Raw genomic sequence first — 17,610 nt, 5'->3', positions numbered from 1 at the left:
TGTAAAAAGACAGGCACAGTAGAGCTGAGCTGCCTGCCGGGGTTGGAGCAGGGCCCTGGGGCCAGTGGCTCCCACAACGGCAAGAAGGTGAGAGGCAGGTGCTAACCCCTCCCTATCTACCCCCTTCCATCTCATCCAGCGTTCACCTGGCCCCCTCCCATTGATCTACCCCCCACCTTTACCCTTCACCTTCATACAGCCTGTTCTAACCCCCTGCAAGGGCAGGCCCAGAGGCTGGGTCCGTATCTGCCTGGACTCTCCTTGGGTTTCATCCCCCAGATCCCTCCAGTCATGGTGTCTGCTCCCTTGGGAGAGGGGTGTGACAGTGTGGGGGATCTCTAACTGCGGGGCGGAAGGGTCCACTGTCCTTGCTGGGGGCAGGCTAGCCCCATAGCAGTACTGGGTACTGGACTGGGGGGGGCAGCCTTGCAGCATTAACTCTTCCCCTTTCTCTCCCTTCCCAGGGCTTCATGACTGACCCTGTGATGAGCCGGCTGTTGCCAGGGCCATTGGAATCCGAGGGGGGCCTGAAACAGCTACGGGGTCGCCGGGCTGGTGTGGAACTGTCCAAGATGGTATCCCTGATGGGTGGGGCTGGGCGGAGCCAGCTGGGGGCTATGGGGCCCCTGTCTTTACATAGTCCCTTCCAGCCTGGACCAGCCCCTGGCTCTTCCCTGCCCTATATGCCCTTCCCTACAGCCTCCTCCTCTGGATCCCTGCTGCACCCAGGGTTGGGCCATGGCAGCTATCCCCCAGGCCCGCACGTGCACCTGGGCTCCCTGGGGCACCCGCAGCCTGATGAGGAAGAGGATGAGGAGGATGAGATAGATGACTTATCTCAGGGTTACGCCAGTTCAGAACAGGACTTCTCCCTGCTCGATGACCCCATGATGCCAGCCAACTCGGACTCCAGTGATGGTGCTAATGACGGGGGCGACTGAGCTGAACAGATGGAAGAGGGGACTGGAACTTACTGACTGTGTGGGGGATGGCTGGAGTGACCCTATGGTGGGCCCTCAGCATCCATCAAACAATCCTCTTCCCCTACTGGGGCTCAGTGTACGGGGGGGGGGGACTCTGCCCTGGCCTGGGATGATGGGAATGGGCACAGACCCTGTCCTGGGGCAGGGGAGCCTCCTGGGCTAGATGTATGTGGGCTTGGCCAGTAAAACTGCACCCCAGTATGAGACCCCAGCTGGGGTCACCTCCCAACCTGCGGCATTATCGGCCAGTGTGCATCCCTGCTCCTTACTTGGCCTTCGAGGGGTGGCAGCCCCTATCCTCAGCCCCAGCTGTGCAGGGCTCAATGCTGTATTGTATGGGGGGGGGGGTAGGGGGGCTATATTTATATAAATATGTAATATGTCTTGTGTAATATGGGTGGGGAGGGGCTGCTGTGGTGGGGCCGGGACCCTGTGGGGGGCTGCCATGTGGCTGGAGCGGGTGGGGGGTGGGGCTGCCTGGGTTAGCGCTTCCTGTAGTTGGATTTTTTTTTCTAATAAAAGAAACAAAATGTGCAAAAAAAAAAAAAAAAACCCCTAAGGCTGGCCTATGCTGTGGGTGTGGAGGAACTGTAGGCTGGGCAGAGGGAGCAAGTCTCTGCCTGGTTTCCTAGCAGCTGTGTCCTGTGAGCAGCCCTGGCCCCACCGGCCTCGCGCCTGGCTCGGATCTGGGCCTTTGGGTCTGGCTCCCTCCTGCTGCCCCTTCCCCTGGGGGGGAGGGGTGGGGGTGTGAGCAGCGCCCCCCCCCCCCCCGGCTGCTCCCCGCCCTCGGCCAGGACCTGCGCCTGCCCCTCGCTGGAGCCACAGCCTGGGCTGCCTGTCCCAGCCTCCTCCAGGGCCACAAGGTGGGAGACGAGCCTGGCCCCGGGCCCCCCCTGCCCCCCCCCCCGCCATAGCTCACGGGGGGGGGGGCCTGCCCGCCCCCCTCTCGAGCGCGCATCACGTTTCGGGGCGGGGGGCTCCGCATGGGAGCCAGGGTGTCACGTGGTCGAGGGCGCGCGGGGCGTAACCACGTGCTGATCACGCGGGAAGGGGCGTGTCCAGGCTACGCATGCGTGGCGGGATCACGTGCCCGGGGCGGGGCGTCGCGGGGGCCGCGCGGTTTTAGGAGGAAGTGTGGGGGGGGGGAAACCGCGAAAAAAAAAAAAGGGGGGGGAGCCCCGCGGGCGCGAGGCGCCAGCCCGGAAGCGGAAGTGGGTCCCGGGAGGCGGGGTGTCAGGAGGCGCTTCCGGGGGCGAGGGGCCGCGGCGGGGCCTGGAGCGCGGGGACGAGCCGAGCCGGAGTCTCCATGGCGCTGAGCCTGGACCGCGAGGCCTATTACCGCCGCGTCAAGCGTCTCTATGGCAACTGGCAGGTGCGGCCCGGCAGTTCCCGCCGGGACCTCCCTGCTCCCGTACCCCCCCCCCCCCCGGGACCTCTCCCCCCCCCGCCGGCCTCGCTTATCCCCGCCCCCCCCCCGGCAGTCCCCGCCGGGACCTCCCTGCTCCCGTACCCCCCCCCCCGGGACCTCTTCCTCCCCCCCCCCCCCCCCCCGGCAGTTCCCGCCGGGACCTCCCTGCTCCCGTACCCCCCCCCCCGGGACCTCTCTCCCCCCCCCCCCCCGGCAGTTCCCGCCGGGACCTCCCTGCTCCCGTACCCCCCCCCCCGGGACCTCTCCCCCCCCGGCCTCGCTTATCCCCGCCCCCCCCCCGGCAGTTCCCGCCGGGACCTCCCTGCTCCCGTACCCCCCCCCCGGGACCTCCCCCCCCCCCCGGCAGTTCCCGCCGGGACCTCCCTGCTCCCGTACCCCCCCCCCCGGGACCTCTCCCCCCCCGGCCTCGCTTATCCCCGCCCCCCCCCCCGGGAGTTCCCGCCGGGACCTCCCTGCTCCCGTACCCCCCCCCCCCCCCGGCAGTTCCCGCCGGGACCTCCCTGCTCCCGTACCCCCCCCCCCCCCCGGGACCTCTTCCCCCCCCGGCCTCGCTTATCCCCGCCCCCCCCAGCAGCCCCCCGACCCCCCGAACAGCCCCCCAGGACTCGGCCCCCCGGGACCTCTCCCTGTCCCCCCTCCCCCGGCCTCGCTTATCCCCGCCCCCCCCACCAGCAGCCCCCCCCGGACCTCTCCCCGCCCCCCTGAGAGCCCCCCCCCAGGACCTTCCCTCTCCCTCCAGCCTCGCTTATCCCTTCCCCACCCCTGGCAGCTCCCCGGGACTTCCCTGCCCCCCTGGGACCTTCCCGTCTCTCCTTCTCTTCCTGGCCTCGCTTATCTCTTCCCGCCCCCCCCCCACCCCGACGGCCCCCTGGGACTCGGCCCCCCGGGACCTCCCTGCCCCCTTTCCCCTCCTGGTCTCGATCATCCCTGCCCCCCCCCCCCCCCGGCAGCCCCTCAGAACTTCCTGGAACCCCACTTCTGGGAGCTCTCCTCCGGGATCCTCCACCAGGACCCCTGCCCCTGAGACACCGGGACTCGCCATGGGGACCCCACCCGGGACACCTGCCATGCAGAGACTCCTGGCTTCCCGGGCCTGAGCACCCCCCATCCCCCCAGCCAGGGATCTTCTCTGTCCTGCAACATCTCTAGGGGAGACCCTGCTGGGGAACCCTTCCCTGGATCTGCTCTGGGGGTCCCCTTTTCCTCCCCCCGGGCCAAGGCCTAGTCCCCAGAGATCCCCAGGTGCAGCCCCGATGCCCCCAGGATCAAGAGAACCCCCTAGTTCCTCCTCTTGGGGAGCAATCTCCCCCTGCTGGCTGGGGCTAGGCCTGGGCCCCCCAGCACAGTCCCCTCGGTTCAGAAGGGCGAGAGACACCCTGGCCCACCCACCCCAACATCCAGGGGGCCCTAACTTCTCTCTCACCCACAGGATGTCCCCTAACTTTGTTTTCCTGTTTCCAACCTGGGAGCAAGGCAGCGCATCTGGGGGCGGGGGTCACTGCTCAGAATTGGCCCCAAGGGCTCCCAGTGGCAGGGGGACTTTGGCACTGGTAGTGGTGAGGGGCCATTATGGAGTATAGGGGTTCTCTTTTCCCACCCCACATAATGCTCTCATCCGCCATAGAGAGGTACTATGCTGCAATGAGCTCCCTACCCATGAGGAGTCCCGCTGGCTGCTAGTGATGATGTGCCCAGCTCTGAGCTCTGCTGCCTCTGCAGCCCCCCCCCCACCTGTGTTTATTGAACATGTAGCAGTCTCCAGTAGGGAACTGGGGCACCATCGCGCTAGCTGCTGCACAGAAGAGGCCTCCCCAAGTCTTTTGTGATCTAAGCACAGAGCTGAAGGTGGAGCAGCCACCGGAGCTGTGTTTAGATCAAAGGGTGCCTGAGACTCTGGGGGGCTGGGCTCAACTTCCTGCTCTGCCACAGACTGTCTGTGAGCGCTTGGACCAGTCCCTTAGCCTCCCAGTACAATGGGGACGCTACCCTACTCCGCAGGGGTACGTGGGCATAAATCTGTTTGATTGCGGCATGCTCGGATACTACAGGAATGGGGTCTGGATAAATACTTTGGACTGCTAGAAGCTCCCACCTTGATTTGGGGGGGCCTAGGGGTTGTTAGTGGTGAGCTGATTCTTTGGGCTCTTTTGCCAGCTCCCAATGTTCCAAAATCACGAGATGGCCTTAAAATGGTGATTTGTTTTTTAAATGAACTTTGGTGTCTTGTTTTTGTTTTTTTGCTGTTTGGTTTCTAGGTCTTTGGGTAGCACGTGAGTCACATTCCCAGGCTTTTCTCTGCTACCCAGAACCTAGAAATGTGCCATGAGTTTCAGCTTTTCTAACGTGCCTACGGGATTTGGGTGCCAGTTCTGTTCACTTTGATGGGAGTAGGGTATCCAAATCTCTCAGGTAACTTAGGCCATCTCTGCCCAAGTGAGAGGCTAGGATATTCAAAGGGAGTTAGGTGCCCAGCAGTCATTGATTTGCAGGTTGGGTCCCTAACTCCCTTAGGCTAAACAGTCTTCTCTGTCCAATTTAGTAGTCAGCTGTTGTATCCTTTCTCATTCATCTCTGCTAACCACTCTTCCTTCCTCATTGCCCATCCACAACCTTCCCCTTAGGTTTCTGCTCTGTCGTTTCTGAGAACCCTCCAGATTTGTATCAAACATTACAATTGCTCCCTACCCCTCGAAGCCCTGGGCTGCCCCTCTGAGGCTACAGGTCATTGAGAGCCCAAAGAGGTCAAATGAGCCTTTCTGATTAGCATCCCTCTGCTTCCCTTGCAGAAGGGAGAGGATGACTATGCCAATGTCGACGCCATCGTGGTCTCGGTGGGGGTGGACGAAGAGATTGTCTATGCCAAGTCCACTGCCCTGCAGGTCAGTAGGAGGGAAATCCGTGGAGGATGCTGTTGAGGCTGGGAACGAGGAAAGCGCTGAGCAGAGGGGAGGTTGGGTTAGCACTCATGGGGAGCGGGGGGAGTCTTTGATGGGGAGCCATGGGGAAAGGAGGGAGTGACTCCTTTCCCTCACGGCTCCCCTTCCCGCAGACGTGGCTCTTTGGCTACGAGCTCACCGACACCATCATGGTTTTCTGTGAGGACAAGATCCTGTTCATGGCCAGCAAGAAGAAGGTGGAGTTCCTGAAGCAGATTGCCAACAGCAAAGGCAGCGAGAATGCCAATGGCGTGCCGGCCATCACGCTGCTCGTGCGGGAGAAGGTGAGTGTGTTGGGCGCAGCCAGGCGGGGTGTCCAGGGGCGCTGCATGGCGAGGTGTCCGGGCTGGGCGTGGCCGGGGCGCGGGATGGCCAGACCGGACTGGGGGTGGCCGGGTGCGCTGCGTGGCAAGGTGTCCGGACCAGGCTGGGCGTGGCCGGGGGTGCTGCGCGGCGGGGTGGCCAGACCAGGCTGGCCGGGGGCACTGCGCGGCTGGCTGGGGGTGCTGCGCGGTGGGGTGTCAAGACCGGGCTTGCCGGGGGCACTGCGCGGCTGGCTGGGGGTGCTGCGCGGTGGGGTGTCAAGACCGGGCTGGGGTGGTGCATGCTGAGGGGTGGAGAGTTGTGGAATGAATATGAGGGCACTGTGCTGCACCCATTGAAAGTTACGGGAAGGTTGAGCCCATGGGAGTCGGGGGAAATTGAAGGTTGTGCACACTGGGCTGGGAGGAGGTTGAGGTCGCTGCTTATGGAGGAATTGGGGGATGTTGATGGTGTGGTGGGCTGGGCTGGAGGGAGAGCTGATGAGGGCCTTGCGCTCATGGCTTGCTTGGAGAGGCAGGGTGAAGGACTGGGGGTAGCAAACGGGCTCTGGTGATGCAACCTGCCGCCTCCCTAATGCCACTCTCCCGTCTCGGGGGACTAATCCTGCCCCTGCCCCTGTAGAACGAGAGCAACAAGGGGAACTTTGAGAAGATGATCGAGGCGCTGAAGGGCAGCAAGAACGGGAAGCGCATCGGGGTCTTCAGCAAGGACAAGTTCCCCGGGGAGTTCATGAAGAGCTGGAATGATTGCCTCAGCAAGGAGGGGTTTGAGAAGGTGAGCTGGGGGGCACGATGGGTGGGGGGGAGCGTTCCCCTCCCTTCCCCCGTCTCTGGCTCTGCAGGTGGATATCAGTGCGGTTCTGGCCTTACGCTGAGGCAGGGATGTGGGGAGCCCTACCTGCCCCCCTCACTCCCTCCCTGTCTCTGGAACAGGTTGATATCAGCGCAGTCGTAGCCTACACTATTGCAGTGAAGGAGGATGGGGAACTGAACCTGATGCGCAAAGCGGCTGCCATCACCTCTGAGGTCTTTAACAAATTCTTCAAGGAGCGGGTCATGGAGATTGTCGACGCTGACGAGGTGAGAGAGTAGGGAGGTCCCAGGGGTGCAGTGGGGTGAGCTGTGCCTGGGATGTGGGGGCTGGTATGGGGTGAGCTGCGGCTGGGAGGTGGGGGGCGGGCCGCGGCAGGGGGGCGGGCCTGGTGGGGGGGGGGGGCGGAGCTGGTAGGGAGTGAGCCATGGCTGAGAGTTGAATTGGTTCTGGGCCTGGGACGCTGGCGAATCCTGCGGTCCGTCTGGCTGTTCCTACTCAAAGTCTCCATGGCCCCACAGAAAGTGCGGCACAGCAAGCTGGCAGAGTCGGTGGAGAAGGCCATCGAGGAGAAGAAGTACCTGTCAGGGGCTGACCCCTCCACGGTGGAGATGTGCTATCCCCCCATCATCCAGAGCGGCGGCAACTACAACCTCAAGTTCAGCGTTGTCAGGTCAGTGCCCGCAGGGCTTCTAGCCCTCTCCTCCACCCCAGTACAAGCGTCAGGCAGCCGTCCCACCCCTACCGCTGCTGAACGGGCAGATGAGGGCCAGGGCCAGGCCTTGCTTGCCCCAGAACCGCCCAATGCTGGAGACTTGTTGGCTGAAAGGGAACAGTCTCTAGAGAGGAGTCGGGGAGCTGGTGCTGCTGGCTGGGTTGGGTTGGTCTGTCTGGCCCTGCCTTTTCCAAGCTCCAGGGACTCCTGGCTCAGCCCCCAGACACCCCACGCCCAGCCCATGACTAGTGCCTCCCCGAAATCCGCCTCTCTGTCCATCCCCCAGCGACAAGAACCACATGCACTTCGGGGCCATCACCTGCGCCATGGGCATCCGCTACAAATCCTATTGCTCCAACCTGGTGCGCACGCTCATGGTGGACCCGCCCCAGGAGGTGCAGGACAACTACACCTTTCTGCTGCAGCTGCAGGAGGAGCTGCTCAAGGAGCTGCGGCATGGTGAGTAGGGGTGGGGGGGTGATGGGGAAGTGTGGGGGGGAGGTCATGCTGTCTGATGAGTGGAAGGGTGGGCGGTGGAGGATGTCGCACTGTCCCGCCCCGGTGGAGGGGGGCGGCGCATGATGCTGCCCTGGCCCACGTGGGAGGGAAGGGGAGGACATCGCGCTGCCTGGTGCTCATGCTGAGACTCCCCCAGGCGTGAAGCTGTGCGAGGTCTATGCTGCTGTCATGGATGTGGTGAAGAAGCAGAAGCCAGAGCTGTTAAACAAGATCACCAAGAACCTGGGGTAAGAAACCGCCCCCCAACCCCCCCTACACAAACCCACATGCACCGCACACCCTGCACTGCCCCCTGAGTCTGCTGAGCGTGAGCACCCAGAACCTAGGGGAAGAGAACCCTGTTCTGGGTTCCAGCTGCAGCCCAGCCCCCATGCGCCCAGGGCCTGCACAGCTCAGCCTGGCTTAGGGGCGAGGCGCCAGGCTCCTGCTGGCGTGATGCCTGCAATCCCTGCCAAGCCTAGTGTAGGGCAGGGACATGCGCCAGGTTTGTGGGGCGGGGAGCATTTCCGGGGCCAGAGGGTGGCTATGGGTAACGCAACTGCCCGCTGGATTCTTCCCAGATTTGCCATGGGCATAGAGTTCAGAGAAGGTTCCCTCGTCATCAACAGCAAGAACCAGCACCGGCTCAAGAAAGGTGAGACCCCACCCCCCCCCACACACAGATCCCTTCCCGCTGATGCCATTGCATCCCCATGCCCTCAGAGCCAGCTCAGTTATGAGGAGAAACCCCCTTGTCCTCACAGTCAGGTACCCAGGCCCTGCACCACCCCCCACCCCATGCAGCTCTTCTCCCTAAAGCCTATGAGGGGAGGGGATAGCTCCGTGCGCCTTGCTCCCTGTGCATGTGGACTGGTTGGCGACAGCTGCCCTCCCTGCATGTCCCCCGGGCCCTGCCACCCCAGCCTGGATCTCTCTGAGCCGTGTCACCCCCTTTCCCATCTGGCTGGCAGGGATGGTATTCAGCATCAACGTGGGCTTCTCCGACCTGACCAACAAGGAGGGGAAGAAACCAGAGGAGCGAACATATGCACTGTTCATTGGGGACACCGTGCTGGTGGATGAGGTGGGTGGGGTCGCAAGGTTATTTAGGGAGCACCGTGCTAGTGGATGAGGTGGGGGGAGGGGTTGCAAGGTTATTTGGGGGGCACCGTGCTGGTGGGTGTGGGGGGTAGTGCTGGATGGCTATTTGGGGGGCACTGCTGGTGGGGGGGCGCACAGGGCTATTTGGGGGGCACTGTGCTGGTGGGGGGGCGCACAGGGCTATTTGGGGGGCACTGTGCTGGTGGGTGTGGGGGGGCGCACAGGGCTATTTGGGGGGCACTGTGCTGGTGGGTGTGGGGGGGCGCACAGGGCTATTTGGGGGGCACTGTGCTGGTGGGTGTGGGGGGGCGCACAGGGCTATTTGGGGGGCACTGTGCTGGTGGGTGTGGGGGGGGCACAGGGCTATTTGGGGGGCACTGTGCTGGTGGGTGTGGGGGGGCACACAGGGTGAGTATTTTCTGCGTCTCTGCCCCCATGTGGGTTTATGGGCTGCCATCTGCTCCCCCCTCTGACTCTCTTTATTCTCCAAGGACGGTCCGGCCGCCATCCTCACCTCTGTTAAGAAGAAGGTCAAGAACGTTGGCATCTTCCTCAAGGTGAGGCTGGGGATGTGGGAGAGGTGGGGGGAAGGCAGACTCGATATCAGAGCAGGGCATGGGGGTCTCCCATGCTTCGGGGGCAGTGAGTTCTGCGTGGACAAGGGGAGGGGATGACAGAAGGTCCCAAGTGGCAAAATTTCATAGATTTGTAGGTTCCCAAGGCAGAAGGAACCATTACAACCCTCTGGTCTGAAGTTCTGTAGAATACAAGGCAGCGAACATCCCCAGCGTAATTCCAAGCACATCCCTTCCAGGGGGGTGGAGGATGAAGGGTGCGGGGCAACTTTGGGCAGAGGTGTAAAGGGTGGGGGCAGCAGCTCTGACCATTCTGTCCAACTCCCACAGAATGAAGACGAGGAGGAGGAAGAGGAAGAGAAGGACGAGGCTGAAGACCTGCTGGGGCGCAGCTCCAGAGCAGCAGCGCTGCTGACGGAGCGGACGCGGGTGCGGTTCCCCTCCTGCCATGGGGAGCTGGGCAGGACATGGGACACCTGTCGGGGGTCCTGCGGCTCAGAGGGGGGCTGGGGGGCTAATTTCGCACAAGGGAGGGGCTGGGGATGAGTCGTCCTTATGGCTGCGGGGCTGGCTCAGGGCAGGGTGATGGCTGGGCTGCTGAGCTGGGGTCTGGGCCTCACTCGCATTCCTGCTCCCCCCAGAATGAGCTGACGGCGGAGGAGAAGCGTCGAGCCCACCAGAAAGAGCTGGCCATGCAGCTCAACGAGGAGGCCAAGCGGCGGCTGACGGAGCAGAAGGGCGAGCAGCAGATCCAGAAGTGAGTGGAGGGGGGAACTCGGGGGCAGGGAGGGCAGTGACTCGAAGTGAGTGGGAGGGGAGCCCGGAGGGGCAGAGAGTGGATCCAGAAGTGGAGTAGGTCTCGGGTGTACTACCTGTCGGGTGTGGGGGGGTGAGAGAGAGAGGGGCTGGCTGAGCGCTGTATCTGTGGGTGATCTGGATATCTGGTGCCAGACGAGGAGCACTGTGCCGTGTTTCGGAGGAGGCTGTGTGTGGGGGCCCGGGGGGCTGTGCTGTGTTTCAGAGGGAAGCTGTGTGTCCCTGCTGGATATCTGGGAGCCCCGGGGTAGGGGGGTGGCCGTGCGGTGTTTCATCTTTCCCCGACCCCACCCAGGGCCCGCAAATCGAACGTCTCCTACAAGAACCCATCGCTGATGCCCAAGGAGCCGCACATCCGGGAGATGAAGATCTACATTGACAAGAAATACGAGACTGTCATCATGCCAGTCTTTGGCATAGCCACGCCCTTCCACATCGCCACCATCAAGGTATGGGGGGGCTGGGTAATGGGGAACCTGCATGCTTCTACATGGCCACCGTCAGCACGGAGGTGACTCCTCAGCACACGGGGCAGGGACGGGGTTAGGAAACCTGTTGGGTTGAGGGGGGGTGTTGGTTCTTCCACTGGAAGGAAAGTGGGGGCCACTTCCTCCAGAGGCCCTGTCTCTAGGGGCCATACAGGCAGGAGCCCTGGGGAGTGGGGGGGTTACAGGCAGGAGCTCTGGGGAGTGGAGCTGGGGAGGGGGGTGGTTTACAGATGGTTGTGGGGTACAGAGAAGGCCCCAGCTGCATTCAGGGCACATAGTCTGACTGACCCCCCCACCTCCCTGTGGTGCAGAACATCAGCATGTCGGTGGAGGGTGACTACACCTACTTGCGCATCAACTTCTACTGCCCGGGCAGTGCCCTGGGGCGCAACGAGGGAAACATCTTCCCCAACCCCGAGGCCACCTTCGTCAAGGAGATGTGAGTGCTCCCTTCTGCCTCCCCCACCCTCTGCCCACTGCGTGGATGACTTTCCCCAGTCCCCGTGCTGCCCCGGGGGGGCTTTCCAACCCCTGCCCTACAGCCCCCTCGAGCCCCAGGCTGGGCTGAGACTTGGGACTCCTGGCTCTGGCACAGTCTGGCTGTATGACCTGGTCTCTTGGCCTCTGTACATGGGGGAGGTTGACAGCCTGCTGTATGGGGCAGCAGGGAGACTGGGCACCAGCTTCCTGTGGGGGCTGGGCGCCCTGGTGCCCTGTGGGGTCAGGGGCTGCATACGTGCAGTGCTGTTACGCCCAGTAACTGCTCACCGCGCCTCCCCCAGCACGTATCGTGCCTCCAACATGAAGACGCCAGGTGAGCAGACAGTGCCGGCACTCAACCTGCAGAACGCTTTCCGCATCATCAAGGAGGTGCAGAAACGCTACAAGACACGGGAGGCAGAGGAGAAGGAGAAGGAGGTGAGCTTGGGGAAAGCTGGCCCCGTATCCTGGTGTCGAGCAGAGACACTAACAGACCCGGGGGGCTCTGTGCTCCGCGGGATCTCACTCCCTGGCTCCCCTCGTGTCTCTAGGGCATAGTTAAGCAAGACTCGCTCATCATTAACCTGAACCGGAGCAACCCCAAGCTAAAGGACCTGTACATCCGTCCCAACATCGCCCAGAAGAGGATGCAAGGCTCGCTGGAGGCCCACGTCAATGGTAGGGCCCTTTCCCCAGCCCGCTCAGCTCCAGCCCAAGGGTCCCCTCTCACTGTCTGTCTCTTGGGCAGGTTTCCGCTTCACGTCCGTGCGAGGAGACAAGGTCGACATTCTGTACAACAACATCAAACACGCGCTGTTCCAGCCCTGCGACGGGGAGATGATCATCGTGCTGCACTTCCACCTCAAGGTAGGGCCTTGCGCCCCCAGAAACCACCTCCTGGCCTGGTCTTGCCCTGCTCTGTGCAGGGCTGGGGGGGTCTCTTGCAGGGTTTGACCCGGGGGATGGTGTGGGGTGTGAGAGACAGTGGAGCCTTCATGCCTCCCCTCCACTCCCCCAGAACGCCATCATGTTTGGGAAGAAGCGGCACACGGATGTGCAGTTCTACACCGAGGTGGGGGAGATCACCACAGACCTGGGCAAGCACCAGCACATGCATGACCGCGACGACCTCTATGCCGAGCAGGTGAGATGTGGGGCCGGGGTAGGCTGCGATGGGGGGGGCAGCCTCCAGGCTGACCTTGCCGCCCCTGCAGATTGAGTGCCAGATGATGGGGGACTGGGCTGAGGGGTCTCTGTCCCTAGGAGGCTGTGCTGACACTGCAGCTGGAGAGCGAGGGGGTACGTTAGTGGGCTCCTCTCCCTAGGAGCCTGGCTGATGTCCCTGTGCCCCACGCAGATGGAGGCGAGGGGGTAGGTGGGGGGGCTCAGAAGGGGGGGTCTCTCCCCGGGAGCCTGGCTGATGTCCCTGTGCCCCATGCAGATGGAGCGCGAGATGAGGCACAAGCTGAAAACGGCCTTTAAGAATTTCATCGAGAAGGTGGAGGCTCTGACCAAGGAGGAGCTGGAGTTCGAGGTGCCCTTTCGGGACCTGGGGTAAGGGGAAGAACTAGGGCATCAAGGTGCTCTTCCAGCACCCCTAGGGATGGGGGGAGCAGGGGCATGGCGGGTGCCCTTCCAGGACCTGTCGGGAAGTAAGGGCGTGGAGGGTGCCCTTGCGGGACCTTTGGGAGGGATCAGGGACATGGAGGTGCCCTTCCAGGACCTGGGGGTTTGTGGCCCTGGGCCCCATGGACAGTCTGTGACACAAGATGCCCACCAGGGGCTCTGTCTGCCCCCTCGCCCCTCCCCCCCACGCTGGGTCTGGCTCTCACTGACCTGGGCTTTGCTCTCTCTGGCAGGTTCAATGGCGCCCCCTACAGAAGCACCTGCCTGCTCCAGCCGACCAGCAGTGCCCTGGTGAATTGCACTGAGTGGGTGAGTGTCCATGGGGGACCTGTTTGTGCCCCCATCCCAGTCCCTGCCCTCCTCAGCGCCTGGCACAAACCTGTGTCCCAAGGGACCTGCCTGGGTGTTTATGGGGGTGGGCGGAGCTCAGGGCAAGCGCTGGCACTGTAGGGTGGGAAGGGATGGGGTGCAGCTCCGTCCCCTGTGATTACTGGCCCCATTGGCAGGGGGTCTCTGTCCCAGGGCTGGTGAGAGGCTCTCTATTCTGGGCCTGACCCCACCCTTCCCCTCCAGCCTCCGTTCGTGGTGACGCTGGACGAGGTGGAGCTCATTCATTTTGAGCGAGTCCAGTTCCACCTGAAGAACTTTGACATGGTCATCGTCTACAAGGACTACAGCAAGAAAGTGACCATGATCAATGCCATCCCTGTGGCCTCCCTCGACCCCATCAAGGAGTGGCTCAAGTGAGTGACCCCATCGTCCCCCTCCCCTATACCTACCTCATCAGGATACCGATCCCCCACCATACCTACCAATTCCATCTACTGGTGGGTCCCACTGAGGAGTGACACCCCCCCAATCCCTCCACTGAGACCTACTTCACCAGGATCTTGATCCCCCCGCTCCCCCTAATCCCAGTTCCCAGCCTCCTCACTGTACCCACCAACGTCATCAAATGGGGGGTCCCCACCGAGGATTCCCCCTGCCCCCGGGCCGCCTCTCCCGGTGCCTATCCCACACACACCAGGACTCTGATTTAAATCAAGGGAATTTAAATCACCAGTTTTTAATCATGATTTAAATCAATTTTTAATCGTATTTTGCATTCATACTTTTTAGGGTTTTTTCCCCTAAAGAAAGGTTGATTCTCATTGGCTAGTAACCATTAAACAAGTTGATCTGCAACTTGAATACAGCCTTTACACTACATTTAGTTCTTTTTGCTACCCAGGAGGACATACTAGCTATATTTATACACCGTTATTTAAGCAATGATAGCAATTTACATGTCATTCAGATTCGTAATTTTACATTTTTTATTCTGTGAGAAATTGGTGACTGATCCATATCTTGAAGATGATTTTTTACTTCTAGTTAATGTCAGGCTCTGTTTGGATAGAAATTCAAATTCAATTTAAAAATGCACAAAACCATTGTAAAATGCTTTTTTATTAGTTAAATAAACTGTCTTAATGTGCTGGATACATGCAAAAAAAATATATCAAAGTTTATCTAAACGTGTTTTGCATTTAAAACCAATTAAGCAAAGGAAGCTTTTCCAATTCCCAGTAGGTTTTTCAACTTTGAAAACTAGTCATTGAACTGAATTTTGAATGCACTGAAATGAAGAAAATATTCTCTCTGCACTTGCAGAAGAGGCTACTGCTATAAAACGTCTGTTAGGCCTTCAACAACCTCGGGCTCCAAGTGCTTGACCAGCTACTTTCACCAGTTCAGTGGTTTAACTTTCCTTAAAAGTTGGTAGCAAACATTTACTGATTAAAAAATATTAAATTTAATCTAAATAAATTATAGTAAATTTAGGCCTTAACATAGGTTGTCGTAATTTTAAATAGCTTTATTTTTTAAAAAAAAGTAAACCTGTTTAGTTTTACATAAAATAAATCCTATTTAAATAAAAAATCTGACTTTATTTATTTTAAATCATCAATTTTTATCCATTCTGGAGCCTCCTGATACCATCCCCCCAGTCCCCTCATCCCCAGGACCCGATACTGATCTCTCCTTTCTCCCTAGCTCTTGTGACCTGAAGTACACTGAGGGGGTGCAGTCCCTCAACTGGACCAAAATCATGAAGACGATTGTGGATGACCCTGAGGGCTTCTTCGAGCAGGGGGGTTGGTCGTTCCTGGAGCCCGAGGGAGAGGTATGGGGGGAGAGGGGACTCTGACTCCCCTGGAGGGTGGGTGGGGGCTCTCTCGCAAAGGGGAGGGGTCCCTGCAAAGGGATGGTAGTTGGGGGGGATTCTTTTGATTTCCTCTGGACATCCCAGTATCTGAGCCCAATGAACATTAATTAATCTGATCTTACTCCCACTTCTCTCTGCCCCCCATGACTTATGGGAATCACTGAAGATCACCCAATGAATCAGTGACAACTGGAGATAGAACCCAGGAGTCCTGATTCCTGACTGGAATCTCTCCCCAGGGCAGTGATGCCGAGGTCGGGGAGTCAGAGTCAGAGATCGAGGATGAGACATTTAACCCGTCGGAGGATGAGTATGAGGAGGAGGAAGAGGACAGCGATGAAGATTACTCCTCTGAGGCCGAGGAATCTGGTGAGGAGGCCCCTGCAGCTTAGGCCAGGAGTGGAGGGGTTCTTGGCACCAGCCTCTGCACTGGGGGTCTGACCCTGAGGGGTCACCTGGCAGAGTACTCAACTGCTGGGCAGCAGGAGTCACCCCTACCCCCCTTCTCCTGGGAGCCCTCCCTTCTCCACACACAGCCTGATTTCCCCTCCCACCTGTTCTCCCATTCCGAGGGGTGGGGTGAGGTGGGGATGGGACCCTTGTCGTTCCAGTATAGGGGGACAGTTCCCCCCCATTGGACAGAGGGTTGAGCTGGGGGGTGGGGTTGCACACTGGACATCGTCTGAGCTCGTGTCTCCATTTGCAGATTACTCCAAGGAATCCATGGGCAGTGAGGAGGAGAGTGGGAAGGACTGGGACGAGCTGGAGGAAGAGGCCAGGAAAGGTGAGTGCCAGCCCTTGAGACATCTCGCCAAATGCACACCAGGGCCATGGGATCTGGGTTTCCTTGTGGCACGCTGTTCACTCTGACCCCTAATGGGTATGGTGGGAGGGGACAGAGCCCTGCCCCTCCTATTGCCTTGCAGTAGGACAGGAGAGCTGGTAGTGGATGGTGTTGGTAAGGATAGGTACCCAGCCTCTCACCCGTCCAGCAGTTGGGTGGATGGAGGAGGGTGGGTTACACAGCCATGCCCTGACCCCCGTCTTACTCCCCTAGCGGACCGGGAGAGCCGGTACGAGGAAGAGGAGGAGCAGAGCCGCAGCCTGAGCAGGAAGAGGAAGGGCCCAGCCCACAGTTCCAGCCGCCGCAGTTCCCACAGCCGCAGCCCAGGCCGCAGCTCGGGCCCCCCCAAGAAGAAGAGGAAGTAGGCAGTGAACTCTGACCCTCCCCAGTGGCAAGCCTGGGGCACCAGACCCTGCTCAACAGCCAATCCCAGGGTTGGGGGGGGGCACCATGCCTCACCCACAAACTTTTGTCTTTTCCTGTTTTCAATTTTCCCCATTTTGTTTCTTGAGTTTTTCTGGCCATTTGTACGGACCAATCAGCTGTGAGAATTCCAGGCCCCGCCTGCCTGTAACCATGGACATGAGCACTGCCAATGAAGAGGACTCTCGGAGTAAGGACGCTGATGTCAGTGATGTGCTCCCCACACCCCCTTCACTCCCTCCTGGGGTCCCTCCTTAGTCACCCCCACATTCCCCTGTGAGGCGTAGGCATGGCCATGGCGCAGGCTGGTGCTTTCTCCCCCCAGGGAGTATCTGGTGATGGAATCATCCCCTCCTTCCCAACAGCTCTGGGGAGACACAGCCAGCGCAGAGGATCTCTGAGTGTCTTGGACTTCGTCCTCAGGGTGCTGGTAACCAAGTCTGGGGTGAGACTGCGCAAGGTTGGCGCCTACAGGTCCATCCCATCCCTACTGCTGCCTTCCTCAGCATTGGAGGGGTTGGGAGTGGCCCAGCCCTGCCGGGAGCAGGGTGCATGTGGGGGGAGTGGTCTAGCCCTGAGAAGATCCAGCTTCTTGTTTTTTACTCGCCTGGCTCTGTCCCGTATTTATCTCGTTTCCTCAGTTGCCAAGTCAAGCCTCTGGCAGGAGAGATGCTTTTGTTTTGGGGGGTTTTATCGTGTCATCTCCCATGGCCCCCATCACCTGCCCTTGCTGGTGAGGAAGGCCACTGGGAGGTGATGGAGCAGGGGAGGGCTCTAATTTTTTTTCATAGCCAATAGCTCTTGGATTTTCGACTTTGGAGAATTGAAACAATAAAATGTTTTTTTGTAAGTTCACCTTTTCCAGGTGCTGAGTCTGTTCAGTCAGCGGGGATGGGACGCTGGTCACCTATTGCCGTTTGTATTACGGTAGCACCTGGGAGCCCAGGCATGTCCCAGGACCCCCTTGTGCTAGGCTCTGTATAGACAGAGCAGGGACAGGCCAGGCGCTGCCCCGAGGCGCTCACAGTCTGAGTCATGTGCTGACTGCTCAGGCGGGGTGACATCCTTCACCAGTGAGCTTTGAGGTGGGGGGAGGTCCCCCTTTGAACCTTACTGTGCCAAGTCCTTGCATGCCTTGTGGGAGCTGATGGGTCCTTCATTCCTCCTCCTCAGCCTTTCGTCTCCCTTCCCAATAGATGGCGCAGAGGGCAGCAGCTGCTTCCACAGAGACCTTCAGCCTCCCGATGGCAGAGCGGTCCTGAGGGCTGACAACTGCCGGGAGTGGGTAAGAGAGCAGAGGTGAGGGGAAGGGTCCGTGTTTCTCCAGGGCCATTCTCTGGCTGGGCCTGGTGT

At 60.3% G+C, this 17,610-nt stretch overlaps 2 protein-coding genes across 3 annotated transcripts in view; one reads left to right on the top strand and one right to left on the bottom strand.

Annotated features, from left to right (window-relative positions):
• Positions 1 to 17,112, top strand: part of SUPT16H (SPT16 homolog, facilitates chromatin remodeling subunit) — a 19,066-nt gene extending 1,954 nt beyond the window's left edge. The window contains exons 1-26 of one of the 2 annotated variants that reach the window (XM_065565286.1): positions 2,188 to 2,355; positions 5,199 to 5,291; positions 5,462 to 5,632; positions 6,294 to 6,446; positions 6,605 to 6,751; positions 7,004 to 7,155; positions 7,484 to 7,656; positions 7,853 to 7,943; positions 8,277 to 8,350; positions 8,667 to 8,779; positions 9,288 to 9,353; positions 9,702 to 9,800; positions 10,013 to 10,128; positions 10,483 to 10,636; positions 10,987 to 11,114; positions 11,458 to 11,593; positions 11,707 to 11,833; positions 11,904 to 12,022; positions 12,174 to 12,299; positions 12,597 to 12,709; positions 13,015 to 13,090; positions 13,355 to 13,524; positions 14,819 to 14,948; positions 15,230 to 15,359; positions 15,697 to 15,774; positions 16,048 to 17,112. In XM_065565286.1, coding sequence (XP_065421358.1) covers positions 2,290 to 2,355; positions 5,199 to 5,291; positions 5,462 to 5,632; positions 6,294 to 6,446; positions 6,605 to 6,751; positions 7,004 to 7,155; positions 7,484 to 7,656; positions 7,853 to 7,943; positions 8,277 to 8,350; positions 8,667 to 8,779; positions 9,288 to 9,353; positions 9,702 to 9,800; positions 10,013 to 10,128; positions 10,483 to 10,636; positions 10,987 to 11,114; positions 11,458 to 11,593; positions 11,707 to 11,833; positions 11,904 to 12,022; positions 12,174 to 12,299; positions 12,597 to 12,709; positions 13,015 to 13,090; positions 13,355 to 13,524; positions 14,819 to 14,948; positions 15,230 to 15,359; positions 15,697 to 15,774; positions 16,048 to 16,199 — 3,153 coding nt within the window. In that variant the 5' untranslated portion in view covers positions 2,188 to 2,289 and the 3' untranslated portion in view covers positions 16,200 to 17,112. Of the gene's footprint in view, positions 1 to 2,187; positions 2,356 to 5,198; positions 5,292 to 5,461; positions 5,633 to 6,293; positions 6,447 to 6,604; positions 6,752 to 7,003; positions 7,156 to 7,483; positions 7,657 to 7,852; positions 7,944 to 8,276; positions 8,351 to 8,666; positions 8,780 to 9,287; positions 9,354 to 9,701; positions 9,801 to 10,012; positions 10,129 to 10,482; positions 10,637 to 10,986; positions 11,115 to 11,457; positions 11,594 to 11,706; positions 11,834 to 11,903; positions 12,023 to 12,173; positions 12,300 to 12,596; positions 12,710 to 13,014; positions 13,091 to 13,354; positions 13,525 to 14,818; positions 14,949 to 15,229; positions 15,360 to 15,696; positions 15,775 to 16,047 lie in introns of those variants that run through there. The other variant, XM_065565287.1, reaches the window with a different exon arrangement.
• The window catches only part of RPGRIP1 (RPGR interacting protein 1), a 31,930-nt gene continuing 30,652 nt past the window's right edge, over positions 16,333 to 17,610 (bottom strand). The window contains exon 23 of the mRNA XM_065566498.1: positions 16,333 to 17,529. Coding sequence (XP_065422570.1) covers positions 17,414 to 17,529 — 116 coding nt within the window. The 3' untranslated portion in view covers positions 16,333 to 17,413. The remainder of the gene's footprint in view (positions 17,530 to 17,610) is intronic.

This window comes from Chrysemys picta, chromosome 13, assembly GCF_011386835.1.
Source record: "Chrysemys picta bellii isolate R12L10 chromosome 13, ASM1138683v2, whole genome shotgun sequence".
NCBI classification, from domain to species: Eukaryota; Metazoa; Chordata; order Testudines; family Emydidae; genus Chrysemys; species Chrysemys picta.
The sequence above is the reverse complement of the archived record's forward strand: the minus strand, read 5'-3'. Positions and strand labels throughout refer to the sequence as shown.